The sequence below is a fragment of the Nansenia antarctica genome (genome assembly GCF_963989245.1).
Source record: "Nansenia antarctica genome assembly, chromosome: 4".
Taxonomy (NCBI): Eukaryota; Metazoa; Chordata; class Actinopteri; order Argentiniformes; family Microstomatidae; genus Nansenia; species Nansenia antarctica.
In genome coordinates this window covers 53,898,326-53,915,816 of record NC_137689.1, presented here as the reverse complement: position 1 = coordinate 53,915,816, position 17,491 = coordinate 53,898,326, and the positions used below count along the sequence as shown (strand labels likewise).

Below are 17,491 nucleotides of genomic sequence, written 5' to 3'. Positions count from 1 at the left end.
CAACATTGCCTGCCAAAAACTACTGCAGGTCCGGGGAGTCTGGTGGTGGTAGAAATTGGAGGACAGGCCCATTCCATTTCATGCAGTACAATGAGCCAGTTTTTACCTCGACCAGCCTCCACTGCAGTAGGATGAATATTATTCAATGTGCAATGTGATTTACATGATGACAGTCTTGTTTCCCATAGAGAGAGTATGTCAAAGTCGGTGGCTCGAATCAGCCACCGATTCCATCAAATCATTTCCTCAGGTGACACCTACATTTACATTTAGCAGACGCCTTATTCCAAAGCGACTAACAATCAATACATTTGACTAAGTAAGTGAATCATCAATCCACCATTCGTAGCAGGAAAAGTAATCTAGCTCAAGCCAGCAGCCATTGGCAGTCGTCGTGATAGAAGAAGAACACATTTTTTGTTTTTGTTTTTCTTCTTTAGTAGACACTGGAGAAACAGTACAAGGGGGTAGTAGACATCTTAGGAGAAACAGTATAGGGGGGGAAGCAGGTGTCTCTGGAGACAGTGCAGGGGGGTAGTAGATGTCTCAGGAGGAGCAAGGTATAAGGTTAAGGTATAGCCTGAAGTGATGACTCTGCAGTTCTGACAGCCGTGGGAAGCTCGTTCCACCAGCGGGGAGCCAGTGTAGTGAAGAGACGTGACCGGGCAGCGTGACTGCCGCATTGGCGTAGAGGTGGTGGGGCCAGTTGGCCAGCAGAGGTGGAGGAGCGGAGTGAATGGGCTGAAGTTTGGGGGGTGACCATTGATTGCAGGTAGGCTGTAGGCAAGCACCAGGGTCTTGAATCTGATGCGAGCTGCTATCGGGAGCCAGGGAAGGGTGCGAAGGAGGGACATGTAACATGAGAGAATTTGGGGAGGTTGAACACCAGACGGGCGGCAGCATTCTGGATGAGTTGCAGAGGTCTGATGGCGGAGGCGGTGAGCCTGGCCAGGAGTGCGTTGCAGTAGTCAAGGCGGGAGATGAGTCAAGAGTTCCCGCTGCTTCTCTGGTGAGGAATGGATGTATCCTTCTGATGTTGTAGAGGAAAAATCTGCAGGAGCGTGCTGTCGCTGCAATGTTCTTCGCACAGGATAGGCGGTTGTCCAGGATGTCCAGGTTGCATCACAGGACACCTAGCATCACAGGCTGCATGTTGTTCATCTGGAGGTGAATACAGTGGTGCATTACTTTGCATGATTCCTGCTTGTATTTTTCACACATATGGAGCTGAATAAAGATGGGTTTCCCCTCAATACTCACCAGCAGAGACAGAACACGATTGAAGCCTTGTTCAATTCTTGTGTGAGTGTGTATGTGTGTGTGTGTGTGTGTGTGTATGTGTGTGTGTCTGTTGTCGTGTGTGTGTGTGTGGGTGGGAGTTGGTGTGTGTGTTTGTGTGTGTGTCTGTTGTTGTGTATGTGTGGGTTGGAGTTGGTGTGTGTATGTGTATGTGTACTTCTGAAGAAATGAAGGTGTTAGATTGAATCTGTGGCCCCTATGCCATGTGTTACCCCAGACAGCACAGCACATTGTCATTATATTGCAATGTTGAGCGAAGTCATTGTGTTCAGGATAGCTCTTACTGACTATATGAAATGTAATAATGTGGTAGCAGCAGAAGTGGATTTTTCATTGTGAAAGTCTAGAGATATGAGTGAGGAGAATAGAAGGAGCCAGTGTGTGTGTGTGTGTGTGTGTGTGTGTGTGTGTGTGTGTGCGTGTGTAACCCCTTATAGCTTTACAACCCAAGTGACAGCAGATCAAGCCCCAGAATCCAACTGTTTCCCTGTTTGTCACCCCTGTGTGACCCTCCCGAAAAAAAGGCCACAGGACTACAGAAGAAAAAATAGCAACAAATCTGTTGACGGCGCTTGATTTCTTTTCTTGCTAATCACATGAGAGTTCCTGTGGGAACCTCGACGGCCCCACTTCCTCCCCCAGCCATATGTGTTGTTTATCCTATAGTTACTGTACACATCATACATGGCGCTGTTTGGAATGCAGACGCCATTGTTGATGATGTGTTGATGTGAACAGTAACAGTAGCTATGTACACAGATTGTGTGTGTGTATCTGTGTGTGTGTATGTGTGTGTGTGTGTGCGTGTGTGTGTGTGCGTGTGTGTGTGCGTGCGTGCGTGCGTGTGTGTGCGCACATGCGTGTGTGTGTGTGTGTGTGGGGGGGGGGGGTACTGTTTGTTAAGCAATAACAAACTACAGCCACTGTGGATATAGCACATTGTAAACATGGTGATCTCTATAATGTTGGGTTCCGGATCATGCTAAGTGACTTTGTCCTGTGTTCCTACAGAGCCTTTCTACGATGTTCACCTTCAACATGACCCTCGCCAGGCCCATGCACCTCATCCTCACCACTGACTCACAAAGTGACATCTACGTATCCACCAGCGCTAGCAAGGATGTCAACTTTTACGTGAGTACCACTATCTGTCTGCGTGCGTGAGTGAGTGTGTGTATGTGTAAGTGTCGTTTTCTGATTCACTTACTCAACTTGTTTGTTCTTGCTTCACCTGTCTGAAATATAGCCTCACATTGAATCTGAGGGGTTGCTAATCGGGGATGGGTAGAGGGTGTGGGAGTATGCTGTTCCTCCCAGCTGAGCTGCTCTGTTCCAGTGTTTGGTGCCAGGGAAGAGAGGAGGGTAGCGTAGCTGTAGTACCCAGTGCCAGACCTCCATGGTTATCCAAGGGGGGAGAGATGCTTCTCTTCAGCCCCAGATGGGGCTCCCATCACCAGCTGTTAGTCGTATAACAACCCTCCCCAGCTGTGCAGCCCTCCAGGCCAGTTTGGAGAAGCTATTAACCTTGTTTATTTAGTCCCCTGGTCCCCAAGGGTGTGTGTGTATTTTATGTTGATGCATCATAAGAGGAAACGTTGTAAATAGTGTTGGAGGAGCCAGAAATCAGATTATAATGAAATGACATTATCCTATCAGGGTAAATTGGCCTCAATCTAGTTGTAAATTCTCAATAATCTACCCCAATAAAACACGATAAAGCATGATAGGATAACACTGTCAGCAGTGGATGCCAGTACAGTACTACAGTATCACGTCCTGGGGAAGGGGATGTTTTTGTGGGATGGGATATATCACTGGGGAGTGATACCATGTTAATAGGTGTGAGTGTGTGTGTGTGTGTGTGTGTGTGTGTGTGTGTGTGTGTGTGTGTGTGTGTGTGTGTGTGCGCGTGTGTGTGGAGAAGAAGAACAACAACATCTGGTCTTAGGATGTGCGTCACAAGCTGACAGAGTGCCCAGTTGTCTATCCAGCTGGGTCTGTGGTAGTGAAAAGTATATTCTATACCCCAATGCTCCTGCATAGAGCTACGTTCACAAAAGACCAACTTGCCAGTCGGTTCTGCAACCAACATTTTATAGATGCCTCCCTCTACCTCGTCCACTTCTCATCGTGTTAAGTCTGGGGTTTAGATATCCATTTAACTCTACGGAGCGTTTTCCCATTAATCTGTGTCTGGGAAACCAAGCTTATATCATACGTATAACGTATTGTATTGTTTACTCAAATCATATTAATATAATCAACTATATTTACATTGCACCTTTACACACGCATACACCATGTGTGTTACACTTGATTAGCACTTCTGGCATCATCCCTCAGAAGCCCCCTTAGAGATAGACAGACAGACAGACAGACAGACAGACAGACAGACACAAAGCCAGCCAGAAGAACAGGCAGAGAGACAGACAGACAGACATGCAGGCGAGTGGCCTTGACCTCTCCTAATCTCAGTTGGCTGCCTTCTCTAACAGTCCACAGATAATTCTGACAGGGACTTGTATCCCCTGTGACTCCTCTGGCAGTGATAACTGATACTCACACAGCAGATACATCACGCAGAGTGTCACTGGTACACACAATGATAATGTCCACTCAGCATCTGGGATATGTCCTACCTAGCTGTCACGCCAAAGGTCCCAGCTGGGTTAATGATAATGTGTGAGGGGAGGAGAGGAGGAGGAGGAGAGGGGTAGAGGGGGAGAGGAGAGGAATAGGAATAGGATAGGAGAGAAAAAAAGTATAGGAAAGGAGAGAGTGTGGAGAGAGGAGAGGGAAGAGAAGGGAAGAGAGGAGAGGAAGAAGAGGAGAAAGAAAAGAGAGTCCGAGGAGGCATGGAGAGAAGAGGAGAGGAGAGGAGATGAGGAAAGGAGATGGGAGGAGAGGAGACGAGGAGGAAGAGAAAGGAAGGCGTGTGGAGCCTGTCTTCCGTGGCTCCTTCACCTTCGGCGGGCCAGGTCACGGGGTAGGAAGCGCCAGCAGACCGAGGGGCTCCTTTCTCTGATCACTTCCTGTCGTGCGATACGTCCGCCATGGCAGTGCTACGTCGAACTCTGACCCCCTAGGAGAAAAGTTCCTATCAGAATAGTTCCCCTCTTTCAGTGATTCTTTCACTAACTCTCACTCCCTCTCTCCTCCTCCTCCCACTCTCTCCTCCTCCTCCTCCTCCCACTCTCTCTCCTTCCATTGTAGTGTTTTATTTTCCCGTTCCTGTAGTTTCCCGTCTTTCTATTTCGATCCACCCTTCACCAAATATACACGCATGAGAGGAGCCAATCAATCACACGGTTTACTTGGCTTTCAGCTCAGGCCTCTGGCCTGGCTGTGTGAGGTCTGAGTGCAGCCATTGACCTACAACACACACACACACACACACACACACACACACACAGACACACACAGACACACACAGACACACACAGACACAGACAGACACAGACACACACACACACACACACACACACATACACACACACACACACACACACTCCACTGACCACCAACATGGAGGTCCAAAGTCCAAAAGGAAAACAATCAGTGATCTTCTTTCCAGGGTACTTCGGCACACATCCAGCCCTCTTTTCACCGCAACACCTCCACACACCAGGAAACACTGTAGATACACTTTGTTCTTAAAACTCCAAGACTCACAACACACACAATGGCTACTCTCCCCTGTCCCTAGCCCCTTCTTTGGCAAAGCACTGAATACCTCCTGTGAGTTTGGGCAATGTAGCGTGGCTGATTGCATTTATTGTTGTTTTTAAATACTCCATTATTGTGAAATGATATTAAATTGTAAAACATAGCCCTCCCACCCCACCACCACCCCCTCTACTCCCAGTCCCAAAACAAGATGTCCATCTGTGTGTGTACTAGCTGAGAATGTGGGGGGGAATAGCGATGAGAACATTGATGAGGGTTAGAAAATGAAGCCATTGTTGAGAAAGGACCCGAAGGGAAATGGGTATGGCTCCATCCATCTGTTGTGTGTGTATATAAAGGGACTTTTACTCCTAAGCTCTGCGGCTAATGATCTAATTGGTTTTTCAGTGGCTGCTTATAAGTCTTTGGGAAAGTATTTTACTACTATGAGTGTAGATGTGGGGGGTATGGTAGGTTACATCCAAACACGCACGTAGCCCATACCGCTAAAAACCGCCCACCCCCGCACTTCATCTAAAGTCCATTATTCGGGAACGGGGGAATGTCTGGTGTGTATGAGCTGGATGTATATATTTATACCCGTATGGAGCCAGATTCCAGCCGACTCCGCTGACGCACAAAGTTAAAAAGGTCCCATTTCCCGGCCCCACTCAGGAAGCCAAGGAAAGACCTTGGCTCCAACGGGCTTGTGTAACCCGGCTCGTGGACACTTTACCATAATAAACATTCCTTTTCAAATTAGCCCCTGCTCAGAGAATAGGGAGAGAGAGAGAGAGAGAGAGAGAGAGAGAGAGAGAGAGAGAGAGAGAGAGAGAGAGAGAGAGAGAGAGAGAGAGAAAAAGGGAGAGAGATTCAGCTGAAGAGAGGGAGTGGGAGAGAGAGTCGGGGGGTGGGCAACATGCTTTAATGTGGCTGTTGTCAAACACAGTGGGCAAATCTTAATTTAATGAGTTAAGGGCTTGAAATAAGCATCTGACTCACCCCAATGCTACGACAACAATGAACAGACAAACAGCTCTGTCTAGACTTGTCACGGGGATACTAATTAGTATTTACCATAGGATTACATTCTGGAGCAGCATAACAGAGGAGATGATCAAAAAATAAACAGTAGTCGTTCATCTTTAGTGTACACTCAACAGACCAGTGGCCACCAACTCAGTTCCTCTTCAGGTTCAAAGTTCAAAGTTCTCTATTGTGTGGCTGGAACAAAATCTGGTAGAAAAGCCTGCATACCTCAGCTCTCCAGATACTGATCAGTGCAGTATGAATATACTGTATATCTTGTGACGTCTGCTTTATATAATATTTGGGAAGTATGCCTGTATGATGCAAGATTTCCTAACACAAGTATTCTCATCTAATCTACTGTAAACTAGATTGTCAGGGAGACTATTTCTGTGATGTAAATCAAGTGAAAATGTCGGTTTCTTTCCTCACCAGGTGTCGAAACCTAAAACAGGTGTCTCCAAATTATCGTTGTTGAGCAACAATGCTGTCAACATACATGAAAAAGACCTACCTTCAGAAAACGAGGAGCTGGTGAGGTGGGCCACGAAGGAGTTTGGTGGCGTGACGTCTTTCACCACCGTCCACAACCCAGTGACCATCCTCTCCACAGGCCGAGAGGGTGAGGCAACATTGCATCTAGTCAGATACTGCATGTAGAAAACACTTCATGTCACAAGGTTCCTAGGAAAAAAGTCAATTATTGGTTGACTATTTTAAGAGAATCGTTTGCAAAAGAATGAAGGATAAATGAAACAAAGCCTTTTTTTTATTATGATTTTCACAGGAACAAAAACACTAGGCTCACCAATCTGTGAACTTGTAAACGAGCAGCCTTCGATGAAGCACTTCCTGGATTTAGAATCAGGAACGCATTCACTTAAGTCCTGCTCCAACCAACCAGCTAGCGTTCGTCCTGGAACAGAGCTGCACATCCTCAACATCCCTGAAAATGTCAGCATTCGGTAAGAGATGAGATATACACTATTACACTGCAAGAAATTGCAAGACATTATACTACTGTTGCCTTGTGGTAATTAGAGTTTTTGTAATTAAATAAAACGTATAATTCATTGTAATGACCTTATACCAGGTACTGAAAGTCATGTTCAAAAAGAGAACAAAGTACCAGCTATAATAGTATAGCTAACGTAAGAATGTGTTATCATTGTCGTTACTGCCAACTGTTATGGAATGACTTATAATTGATTGCCAGGCAATGAATGTCATTACAATAGTGTGTTGCTACTGTCAGCTCCAGAGATGGGTTCTCCCTGGATGTGCTTCATGCTGTCTTGTTATTGTTCCAGCCATGTGTCCCTGCACGTGATCACAGATAAGATGATCAGTATCTTCCTCAGAGGACCTCAGGGCACGACATGGAGCATCCATGACCTACAGCACACCAAGTTTGGGGTAAGCACGTGATACTCAGGCGGGTTTCGAACCTGGGTGTCTGTCCCATGTGGAAGACATCTGCAAACCTGCGGTCGCTGAATGACCTGTGTAGCTATCATGCTATGGTGTGTTTCCTGATGTGATGTGAGGATTGCAGTAAGTGGAGGACAATTGTATGGTTGACAATAGTATTGTTTGTAACATAAACCTTTCTCTCTTTCTCTCTCTCTCTCTTTCTCTCGCTGTCTCTCTCTCTCTCTCTCTCTCTCTCTCTCTCTTTAACTCTCTCTCTCCTCATTCTCTTCCCCCTCTCTCAGTCTAACAACGACGTCATGCTAACTGGAATGTCGCACAGGCTCCAGCCTTCCGTCAACATCACCACTGACGCTGCTGAGGAGGTGCAGAAGAAGGCTCTGGAACATTTTAAAGCCAGTACCTTCACAAGCTACTCTGAGATCACCCTGGAGGGCTCCATGGTCACGCTGCAGCTGGGGAGCAAGGACCACACTCCAGGTGAGGTCATGAGAAACTACAGTCCAGCACTATGAAATATATAGTTTCAAGTGCTACTTTGAGGTGTTGGAGGAGGTATGTTTCTTGGGGTGAGTTCTCAGAGGTTTTAGCCTAGTAGTACGTTTTTTCCAGGTCTGGCCAAGAGTCCTAATCATATACTGTATGTTTTAATGGGCATGGGGAACTCGTCATTCTTAGAATAGAGCTTGTGTAATCATGAGTTTATGCTGTAGGATGATTTTTTGGTCTCTTTCCCTCCCTGTCTCAGCCACAGAGCCCGCCCCCACAAAGAAGACCCCTCCGCCCCCCCAGCTCCCTGTTATGCCCATGTTCATGCAGCTGTACACCTCTCCTGACTACCGCTCCTCCCTCGACCCCAACACCAAGGTGCAGAGCGACAAGAGGATCTACGCAGAGGTGAGACCCCTCTCTCACTGTCCATCACCCTCCTTTTCTTCTTCCTGTCACACTCCTATCCCTTCTGAAGGCCGGTTCAGTCCAAAGATCCGCGACGAGACGAGACCGTTTTAGAGCATCCAGCTTCTAGTTGCAGAGGTCTGAATTATCTTTAATCTTTCATCTTTGGTCTGAACTGGCCAGTTTTAGAACGTCGGTTGCAAGTGGTTGCCGAGTTTTTCTCTGCGACGTTCTAAAACGATCTCGTCTCATCGCGGATCTTTGGTCTGAACTGGCCTTTACGCTACATTCAAGTGCTCCTCATAAAATAGACTTGACAGCTCATGTGCCACTGAGATCTCAGAGTTCTGAGCCATCTCTGAGTTAGCCGTTAGTTAGTTAGTTAGTTAGTTAGTTAGTTAGTTAATCCTACAGTACGTCTAAAATGACAGTATGTCTATTCGTCTAATCCCCTGTGTCTCGACGTGTCATCCAGATCTCAGGGCAGACCGTGGGGGAGATCGTGCTGACCATCAAGGTGATCAACTGCTCGGTGCGCTCCAAGGCGTCATGCCTGTTGGTAAGGGACATGCCCTTCAGACCCGAGGCCTGCTCCACCACAGTGTGTCCCAACTCCACCCGCGTCAGCTTCTCCCTGGAGCAGCTCCAAGACCTGGCCTCCACCAGCTGGGACCTGGAGTGCTCCGTCAAACTCTGCTTCAGCGAGGTAAGGCTTTTTTGTGAGAAATGCAAATGCAAATACAATTTTATTTGATTTAGGAGTGGTGTGTGTGTGTGTGTGTGTGTGTGTGTCAACATGAGTGCAGTAGATTCTACCACAATGAATGATCACATATTCAAGCCAGAAATGTTTGCTCCTAGAATGAAAATAAACACGTAGATTATTACACACAGAGAATGACAGTAAGGCAGTTTACCAGCATTACTAATGGTGTTTGAGGTGTTTTAGGCTTGCTGTTTATGACATGGAGGTCAACATTATTGTGGCCTAAATAATGTGAATGCTAAGATGTAGCTAAGATGTGAATGGTAAAGTACACAAACCAAGTCCTGAAAGTGAACTTTCCCTTTAATCTCAAACACACTCTCTCTCTTTCTCTCTCTCTTTCTCTCTCTCTCTCTCTGCACAGAAATGTGGAGATGGAGGACGAGTGAAGAGAAATTTGGAGGTCATCCAGACGTACATCCCTCCACCAAGTGAGTTCAACCCAGCCATGATGGTTCTCTAATCAGTATGGGTGTGATCAATCCTGGATCTCCCACATGGAAGACCCAAGCGTCTTACACCCTGAAGCTCCCAGAATGATTCCAAATCAATTTCCCACCTTGGCATCAAACAATATTTACATTAGAAATGATAATGCCATTCTTGGCCCTCTGAAGACAGTGTGCAAAATGTTCGTATTGTGTGTATATGTTGAACTGATATGTATATTTTAAACGTGACCCTTTTCGGTGGTTGATATGAACCCCAACATCCCCCTTTTCAGTACAGTCATCCTTCCTATTGAATATGAGAAGATACTGAAATGAATTCAACAATAACCACTCCTGCCAAACATTACAGTAGGGCACATTGTCCTCAGAATCCCAACAATTCGCCCCCACCCCCCAACAACAAAAAACCTAGTCCATCTTGTTCCGGCCATGACAGTAAAGGTCTGCCTAGAGTCTGCTTTGTCACGCATACTGTACTGCTATGCGGTCCAATGTTGGCAGCCAAGACTGTTGTCATGGCGATGAGGTCAAAATGTGCAGAGGGGTCGGTGAGGGGATGTTGAGGTGGGGCGTCGTCCTTTAGGAAGGACTGCATGCTGACCTTGTGACCACAATCAGGAATAATGACCCCCAGGAGTGAGTGTGTGTGTGTGTGTGTATGTGTGTGTGTGTGTGTGTGGGGGGGGGGGGTTCCATTGTGTCCGCAGAGTCTGGCGCGCGGCCGTCCAAACACGGGGCAAGGGCCGGCGCTATTGTCAGACAGCAACCCCCCCAAAAACAACACATGGAGGGGAAGGTGTCGCTCTTCAAAGGAGGAGGACAATCTCCGGGCAGATGAGTCAGGAGCAAACCTCACATTCCTCCTAGGCCGCACGCGACCCAGAGGGGAAGCCCATTATGGCTCATTTTCGGTTGCAAAAAAAGGAAAACCATGATGACCCCTGGGTTCATGTTTTCGTTTGGCAGTTTGGCTCACATCTCCACCGGCATTGGCCAACGAGGTATTTTTTCCTGCAATGTCCTTTTTCTCCCCTTCTCACACAAGAGAGGAGGTGGAGGAGGAGGAGGAGGAGGTGGAGGAGGTGGAGCGGGAGGATAAATGTTGGTGCATCAGAGACGTCATGTTGGCGTTAGAGACAGACAGCCAGGCTTGACTGTTCATTGTTGTTTTTCGTGTCCTGTTTTCCCTCCTGCCTCCTTTCTTTATTGGCCGCCCATTTTGTTGGATGTCATGGAAAGGTGATGTGAGTGTGTGGAGGGACTCAGGGACTGGCTGTGATGGAGGACGCAGGGCCCGGAGCCAGTGGTCAGGGAACAACGTTTCCTCCCATTAAACTGCTTCTCATTGACCTCAGAACTCCTTTCATCCCGGCCTGCCAAGACAACACACACACACACGCACGCGCACGCACACACACACACGCACGCACACACACACACACACACACACACACACACACACACACACACACACACACACACACACACACACACACACACACACACACACCAACGACCAAAGCACTCTCTGAGCCCTCAGCATTGTTGGGTTTTATTCAGAATGTTGGAACCAGGCAGTGTTCTATCAGTTCTGCCTGCTGACTCCTTTCTGCTGGGGGGTCTTGTCTGCTTTGTGTATCCAGGATGTGGCTCCCCCTTGGCTGTCCTTCCTGTTTGGTAGCTGTCCCCCAGGGGGCTGCTGGGAGTCGTAGTGCAGGCCTGCTGTCTGTTTGTCCCCTCCACCTGCACTGCTGTTTCTACTTCCTGCCTCTGTTTGTTCAGCTTTGCTGTCAAAACTCAGAATGCACAGGCTGGTTCTGGAAAACAAATACCCCCCCCCCCCCCATTAAATAGGCTCCTGTTTCAGAAATCTCGAACTGTTTGTTGTAAGTCGCTTTGGATAAAGGCGCCGGCTAAATGCCAAAAATGTAAATGTAATGTAAACTGTCTTTGTTGCTCTGTGCTACTGCAAGTACTTCCTGTGCCTCCATAATATATTCATTTTGATGTTACAAAAATAATGCATATAGATATATCTGGCTGAGGTGCCATGAATCATCGCAGCACTGTTTATGAAACAGCAGCTTGTCCATGGGCCTCTTCATAGAAGCACATAGACACTTTGACTATACAGAAGCAGATGCACATGGCTTGCAGGATGGCGGCAAGAGGTGCTGTTGCCAAACAAACAGAATGCAGTCCCTCATCCTTCCTGCATCCTGTCCTTGAGGGAAAGAGAGAGGGCTGTGTGTAGCCTAGCGTAGCGCTTTGCCGCGCGTGTAGTGCAGTGGCACAGGATGCAGGAGGCTGAGGGGGCAGTTGAGAGAAACGGCACACAGGGAAGACACAGGATGGCTTCTACCTTGGGGACTGATGATTAGCTTCCTCCTGAATTCTCAGGATCCATGTTAGAGTTTTCCACTAAAGAGGATGCAAGGAAATGTTTGTGTGTGTGTGTGTGTGTGTGTGTGTGTGTGTGTGTGTGTGTGTGTGTGTGTGTACACATGCTTGCATGCTTGGTGGCACAAATGTTTTTTCTGTGTGTGTATGTGTGCGTGTGTGTACCTGAGTGTGTGTGTGTGTGTGTGTGTGTGTGTGTGTGTGTGTGTGTTTGTTTGTGTGTACCACAGAGGAATTCACCTTTGGCAGAGATTTGCCTGTATTTTAAATTGTCAGCAGAGCTGATTTGAGAGTTCCTCCTAGGGAGAGTTCCGCCTAGGGAGAACGGTTCTGCCTCTGCTTGGCCTTTGGCTCCAAGGTTGTTTTGGTTTCTTCTACGTCTGTAATTGCTGGAACGACTTATGTTGGACAATGCCACACACAGGCTGCCCTGGGGGCACAGCCAGAGCGTGGGCCAAAACTATGTGACCGTAAACTCAGCTTCACTTCACATGATGAGAAAGCCAAAATCTCACTGAGTACACAACAGCGATAAGCATTTTTCTGCCATCACAAACAGATTTGCCCTTTCAATTGTGCAATGTTTTCGTTCTTACTTAACAAGGAGAAAATGAATGAGTACTTACTGTAATGTCAACTGTTTGTAATGTAGGCCTGTGTTGGTGCAGTAGAAATGAGGATGCAACAATGCCAGCATTTTAGTGACACAAGAGTATGTCACAGTGGCCTAAGGTGTTTTATATGTGACATATGTAAACATATGTTTCACCTCTGTGTGTTGCAGCGGTGTGTATTGACTTTGGACTGTCTGCTGTGCTGGGCATCGCATTCGGAGGGTTCCTGATCGGAGTTCTCCTCATTGGAGCTCTATGGTTCATCAAGATCCGCACAGGTTAGTCTGTGTCCTAAAACATTTGTGTTACATTTCCCTTCCTCAATTAGATTGGCACAATTTACATTAAGTTGCTGCTATATCTGTGTATTAACTAAATGACAGTAAGTAAGTAAGTATGTAAGTATAAGTAGCAACCGCTCTACTCAACATACCATGAATATTACTAAAATACTATTTAAGAACATGTTGTTATTTGAGGAATTACAGCATGACTACACCTCCACTCATTGTAAAGATGTTCTCTGACTCCTGACTAGATTGTGATATTGTATCATTCGGTCTTATGGGATTTAGGATACCCCGCCGGGATAGATGTGAGCTCAACGGCTGCAAACCTTTCAGGTAAGAGACCCAACAACAACGTTAGCGTAATGTCAGAAGCATGGCCATGGCAAGATTAAGACAAGAAGACTACATAAGCAAGTACAAGGAGATATTAGTGATAATGACATTATTCTTTCATACCTAAAATAAAGCTTCAAGTACTAAAAGGGTTGACCTTGTGTGTAAGATAAGCTGATCTGTCTATCCTCTCTTCTGATGGTCTCTCAAGGTCCCTTGTCTCTTTTCTTTTGCCAGGATGTCCCTGCTCTCTGACCAAACGACAACCGGTCTCCACCAACCCCTCCCCCTCTGAGAACAGTAGCGCCAACGCCAGCATTGGCAGCACCCAGAGCACGCCGACGAGCAGCATGGCATAAGATCACCATCGTCTTCATCATCCTCATCCTCATCATTATCATCAGCATCATCATTATCACCATCCTCCTCCTCCTCCTCCTCACCACAGTCTCCCTTCTCCGTCACTCAGAGGGTTTCGTGCTCTTTCTTTGCTCTTTCATGACGCTTAAGAAAGAATTCCGACTCCCTCTTTCAGTCACACAATCAAAACAGGCACTCGTTACTCGGCCCCGAGAGAGGGGTGAGGCCGGGGGCAGAGCAAAGGGGGTGAGGTGTTATTGGGAGAGGAGGGTGGAGGTGGGGGACGGCTGTAGTCTAGTCCAGCCTCCTTACTTCTTACACTCACCTCTCCAGCCCCCCAGTAAAGCCAAAGCCCCAGACCCCAGACGGGAAGCTCAAGAGGGAGGAAAAAAGACCCTGGGCTCCCAGCAACAGGAAAAACAAAGCATATCCCCTAAGAACTAACAGGAAATTCATTGCATTCTTTTGAATGAATTGTGCTTCTCTGATGGCGGCACAATACGAGTCAGTCAGAGGGGAGACAAAAGATTGACTTTCAAAAACATTATTAGAGAAAAACAGTTTTGCCTCTCGACATCCACAATTTTCATGATAGGAAATGTCAAAGGCCCCCCTATTTTTTCCAGGCAATTTAGAGATAGTTTGGATGTCAGTTTGAAGATGATCACATAGACTGTGCAGTACTGTAGTTTAAGTTCAGGTCAGTGTTATCTGGAGGAGACACCACGTATGATTTCAGACAGATCAGCAAAGCTAAAACGCCAAACGTTCTCTTCCCATCCCAAGGGGTGTCTGTCTTTATTGGAGCTAGGAAAGATTGGGAAAAGGCTACCTCTTAATTTATGTCATGTCTGGTTGTGAAGCATAAGCTTGACAACGGGCATGTCTAGTGAACTACTCTGATTATTTTCTGGTTCTTTCTCTTTCATACTGTTTCACTTGAGTTACGTCATATTGCTTAGAAGCACAATTTATAACTCAATATCCATGCAAGTCAATGTTACATTGGAGTCTAAAAGAGCCTTTGGTTTATGGTATTTCTGAAATAGAATATCTGAGATAAATCATCATAGATTGTTTAAGTCTAAAGAGAGACACATTTCACCTTGCTAAATGCCAAACAAATGCAAAACCCCAAAACTCAAAAGGTTTACCCAAAGGTAAATTAAGATTTGTAAAGAAGAGAAACAATTGAAAATGAAGATTGTAAATTGAACTCTGGTTGAACTCAGGAATATATGTCATTATTGTAATTTAGGCTAAAGTGATATAGAGACAACTGCCAAGAACCACATGTGCGAGATGGTTGAACCGTATATGTGAACCCATCCTTTGTGTAAATGTAAAAATGTAAATGTAGTTTTATTGTATTGCCTCTGTCTTACCTCTTCAAAAATACTCTCCTTACTGTACACAGCCATCCTTGGTTATAATTAGGACCCCATGAAGACACCCCATGCAAACATGTCTGAAAGATATCATAATATCGTATCATCTGATTTCAAACTGTGCAGTTAGCTTCATCAGAGCACAGAGACAACATGTGTCACATTTAAATGTGTGATTAAAAAGTGTGGAATAGTTAATTGGTTTTGTCACAAAAAATAATGCTGCATTTGTAAATCATATTTTTACCCTCAAATTATGTAGCTAATTATGTGTGTGTGTGTGTGTGTGTGTGTGTGTGTGTGTGTGTGTGTGTGTGTGTGTGTGTGCCCGTGCGCACATGCGTGCGTGTGTGCGTGAGAGAGAGAGATAATAGTGAAAATAGTGAAAGAAGTAAAAAGGAGAAATTGCCACTTGAGTATTTGTGCAATATGATAAGGTAAACCTGTATGTTATGTCCATATCGTTTATTTTGTAGGAGTGTTGTTTTTTTATATTCTTATTATTATAAATCTCATTACTTCTGTGTTATTTTCCAAAGAACTGGGGCTGTTCCCTATTGTGGCACTTACTGAATGCACCGTTTTGTTTTTACTTGTACTCATTTCTGACCATATGGCCATGAATTCATATGCATTTATAATCCAGTTTAAAACCTATAATTTATTTTCTTATAATGCCAACATTGTTTCTCTCAAATTTGATGGACATCAAAAACAAGCATGATAGTCACTGCAGTCAGAATCAAGAGCCCAAGTAACTAGAATGTCGTTATGTAAACAGTTATTGTTGTGTCAACTTCACCAGTTCAACTTTTCCCCTCACACCGTGATCCCCTGCCATCCAATAACACAAGCTATCTCCTCTGATACCAGAGACCCTGTGCAGAATCATCCTCTGTTGATTGTATGGCCTGCTGGTGTAAAAGTCTAATGGATGCCATTTGTAAACAGCCTGTGACCAGATATCAAAATGCAGCACTGTGGGGGTGTGAGGGGATACAGGATGCAGATACAGGCTACAGAATGTTCCACTATCCACACCAGCATATCATTTAGAATGCATGGCCAAGTATACATCCTGTAGCTTCCTTCTGTTTCACATGCAAGGGTGGATATTAGAACATAATCACCAGGAACCTAATCCACCACCAAACCTGTCGTGTGGTGCCAAAGCACGAGGTGTACGGACGTGTGGCTACCCTCTGTACTGAAACTCTGCAGTACAGTGGGTTGGAGAGAAGGAGGGAGGCAGGGAGAGATTGTAGTATCAGACAGGCAGTGACAGCCGGTCTTTCTTTGAGAACTGACAGAACACAGGGAAAATCAGATGGGCTGTCAGTTAATCCTCTCCTTAACCCAGCAGAACCCTGCCCAAACACTGACAGGGGCTTCCTCCACTGAGATAGACGCATCCCAAACAACACACACACACACACACACACACAGACGCACACACACACACACACACACACACACACACACACACAAAGTGCTCTGAGAGACATCTCACTCTGTGATAGACGTGTGTATGTGCGTGCGTTTATAGAGGGACGAGAGGTATTTAGGAAGTAGTTATCAGCTCTTTGTCACTGAGTGATCTCCTCAACACAGTTCTTCAGTTGGGATGTTCTCACATTTACAAAATCTATGGGAGGAAACAAGGTTCCATCAGATATTCTTTTCAGCACACGCAACAATGGAGGCTAGTCAAACAACTGAACCACTATGTTGTGTTTTCCACCTGTTTAATTGACAGCTGATGTAATGTAATAGTCTAAGTGATGCCCATACTAGTAGAGCCTGAATACTGTCCATCTAAACTTCTCTGGAGTGAAAAACAAACCAAGCACATAAAGGCCTTGCTCAGATGTGTGCCACCCACACACATACACAGGAGAACCTTCACAGGAGAACATTCACAAGAGTCCATTTGTCTGTTTTCTTTTATGGAAGGGAACACACGCAGAGTATAGGGCCATTTTCTCCCTCATTGTGACCATTTCAACTGGGCTTCTGTGAAAGAAACAAGGTTACGTAATCAGGCTTGTTTGTGTGGGTATAATGCGTTTATACAGGATGTCACCCCTCAGGATTGTTAGCCACATGCAGTCAGTGTTAGCAAAATGGCCACTCCAATTCTATACATGGTGAAAAATATACAGTGTTTACTGTGTTATGGTGTGGGAAGGGGGGGGGGGGTTCCTTAGCCCCCTGCCTATGTGCCTTTGTTGCATGGTGAAAAAAACTAAAATGCTGCCATATGTATTTGTATGTTGTCTTTGAAATTATATATACTGTATAATATGTTTTATTTGTGTATCAACTGTCTTAATAAAATGAATAAACCGACCAAATGATGTCTGTGATGAATCTCAGGCTTTCTTGTGACAATGATTTTATTTATTTATTTACCAGGGACAGTGCACATTAATCAACAAATCAGTTTCCACATCGATGTAAATGCGCCAGAGTTAGCTCTTGAGCTCATTTCCATCTGTAGTCCCTGATCCATGATGTCAATATCCTCAGATGTGTTATTGAGACAGGTTTAAGAACATGACTTACC

The 17,491-nt window shown here is 45.7% G+C and overlaps 1 protein-coding gene across 1 annotated transcript in view; it reads left to right on the top strand.

Moving 5' to 3' along the window:
- The window catches only part of eng (endoglin), a 38,120-nt gene extending 20,857 nt beyond the window's left edge, over positions 1-17,263 (top strand). The window contains exons 4-14 of the mRNA XM_080529450.1: positions 2,311-2,433; positions 6,430-6,616; positions 6,899-6,959; positions 7,305-7,410; positions 7,710-7,905; positions 8,174-8,322; positions 8,798-9,028; positions 9,453-9,519; positions 12,725-12,832; positions 13,130-13,177; positions 13,415-17,263. Coding sequence (XP_080385576.1) covers positions 2,311-2,433; positions 6,430-6,616; positions 6,899-6,959; positions 7,305-7,410; positions 7,710-7,905; positions 8,174-8,322; positions 8,798-9,028; positions 9,453-9,519; positions 12,725-12,832; positions 13,130-13,177; positions 13,415-13,536 — 1,398 coding nt within the window. The 3' untranslated portion in view covers positions 13,537-17,263. The remainder of the gene's footprint in view (positions 1-2,310; positions 2,434-6,429; positions 6,617-6,898; positions 6,960-7,304; positions 7,411-7,709; positions 7,906-8,173; positions 8,323-8,797; positions 9,029-9,452; positions 9,520-12,724; positions 12,833-13,129; positions 13,178-13,414) is intronic.
- Positions 17,264-17,491: the final 228 nt, after the last annotated feature.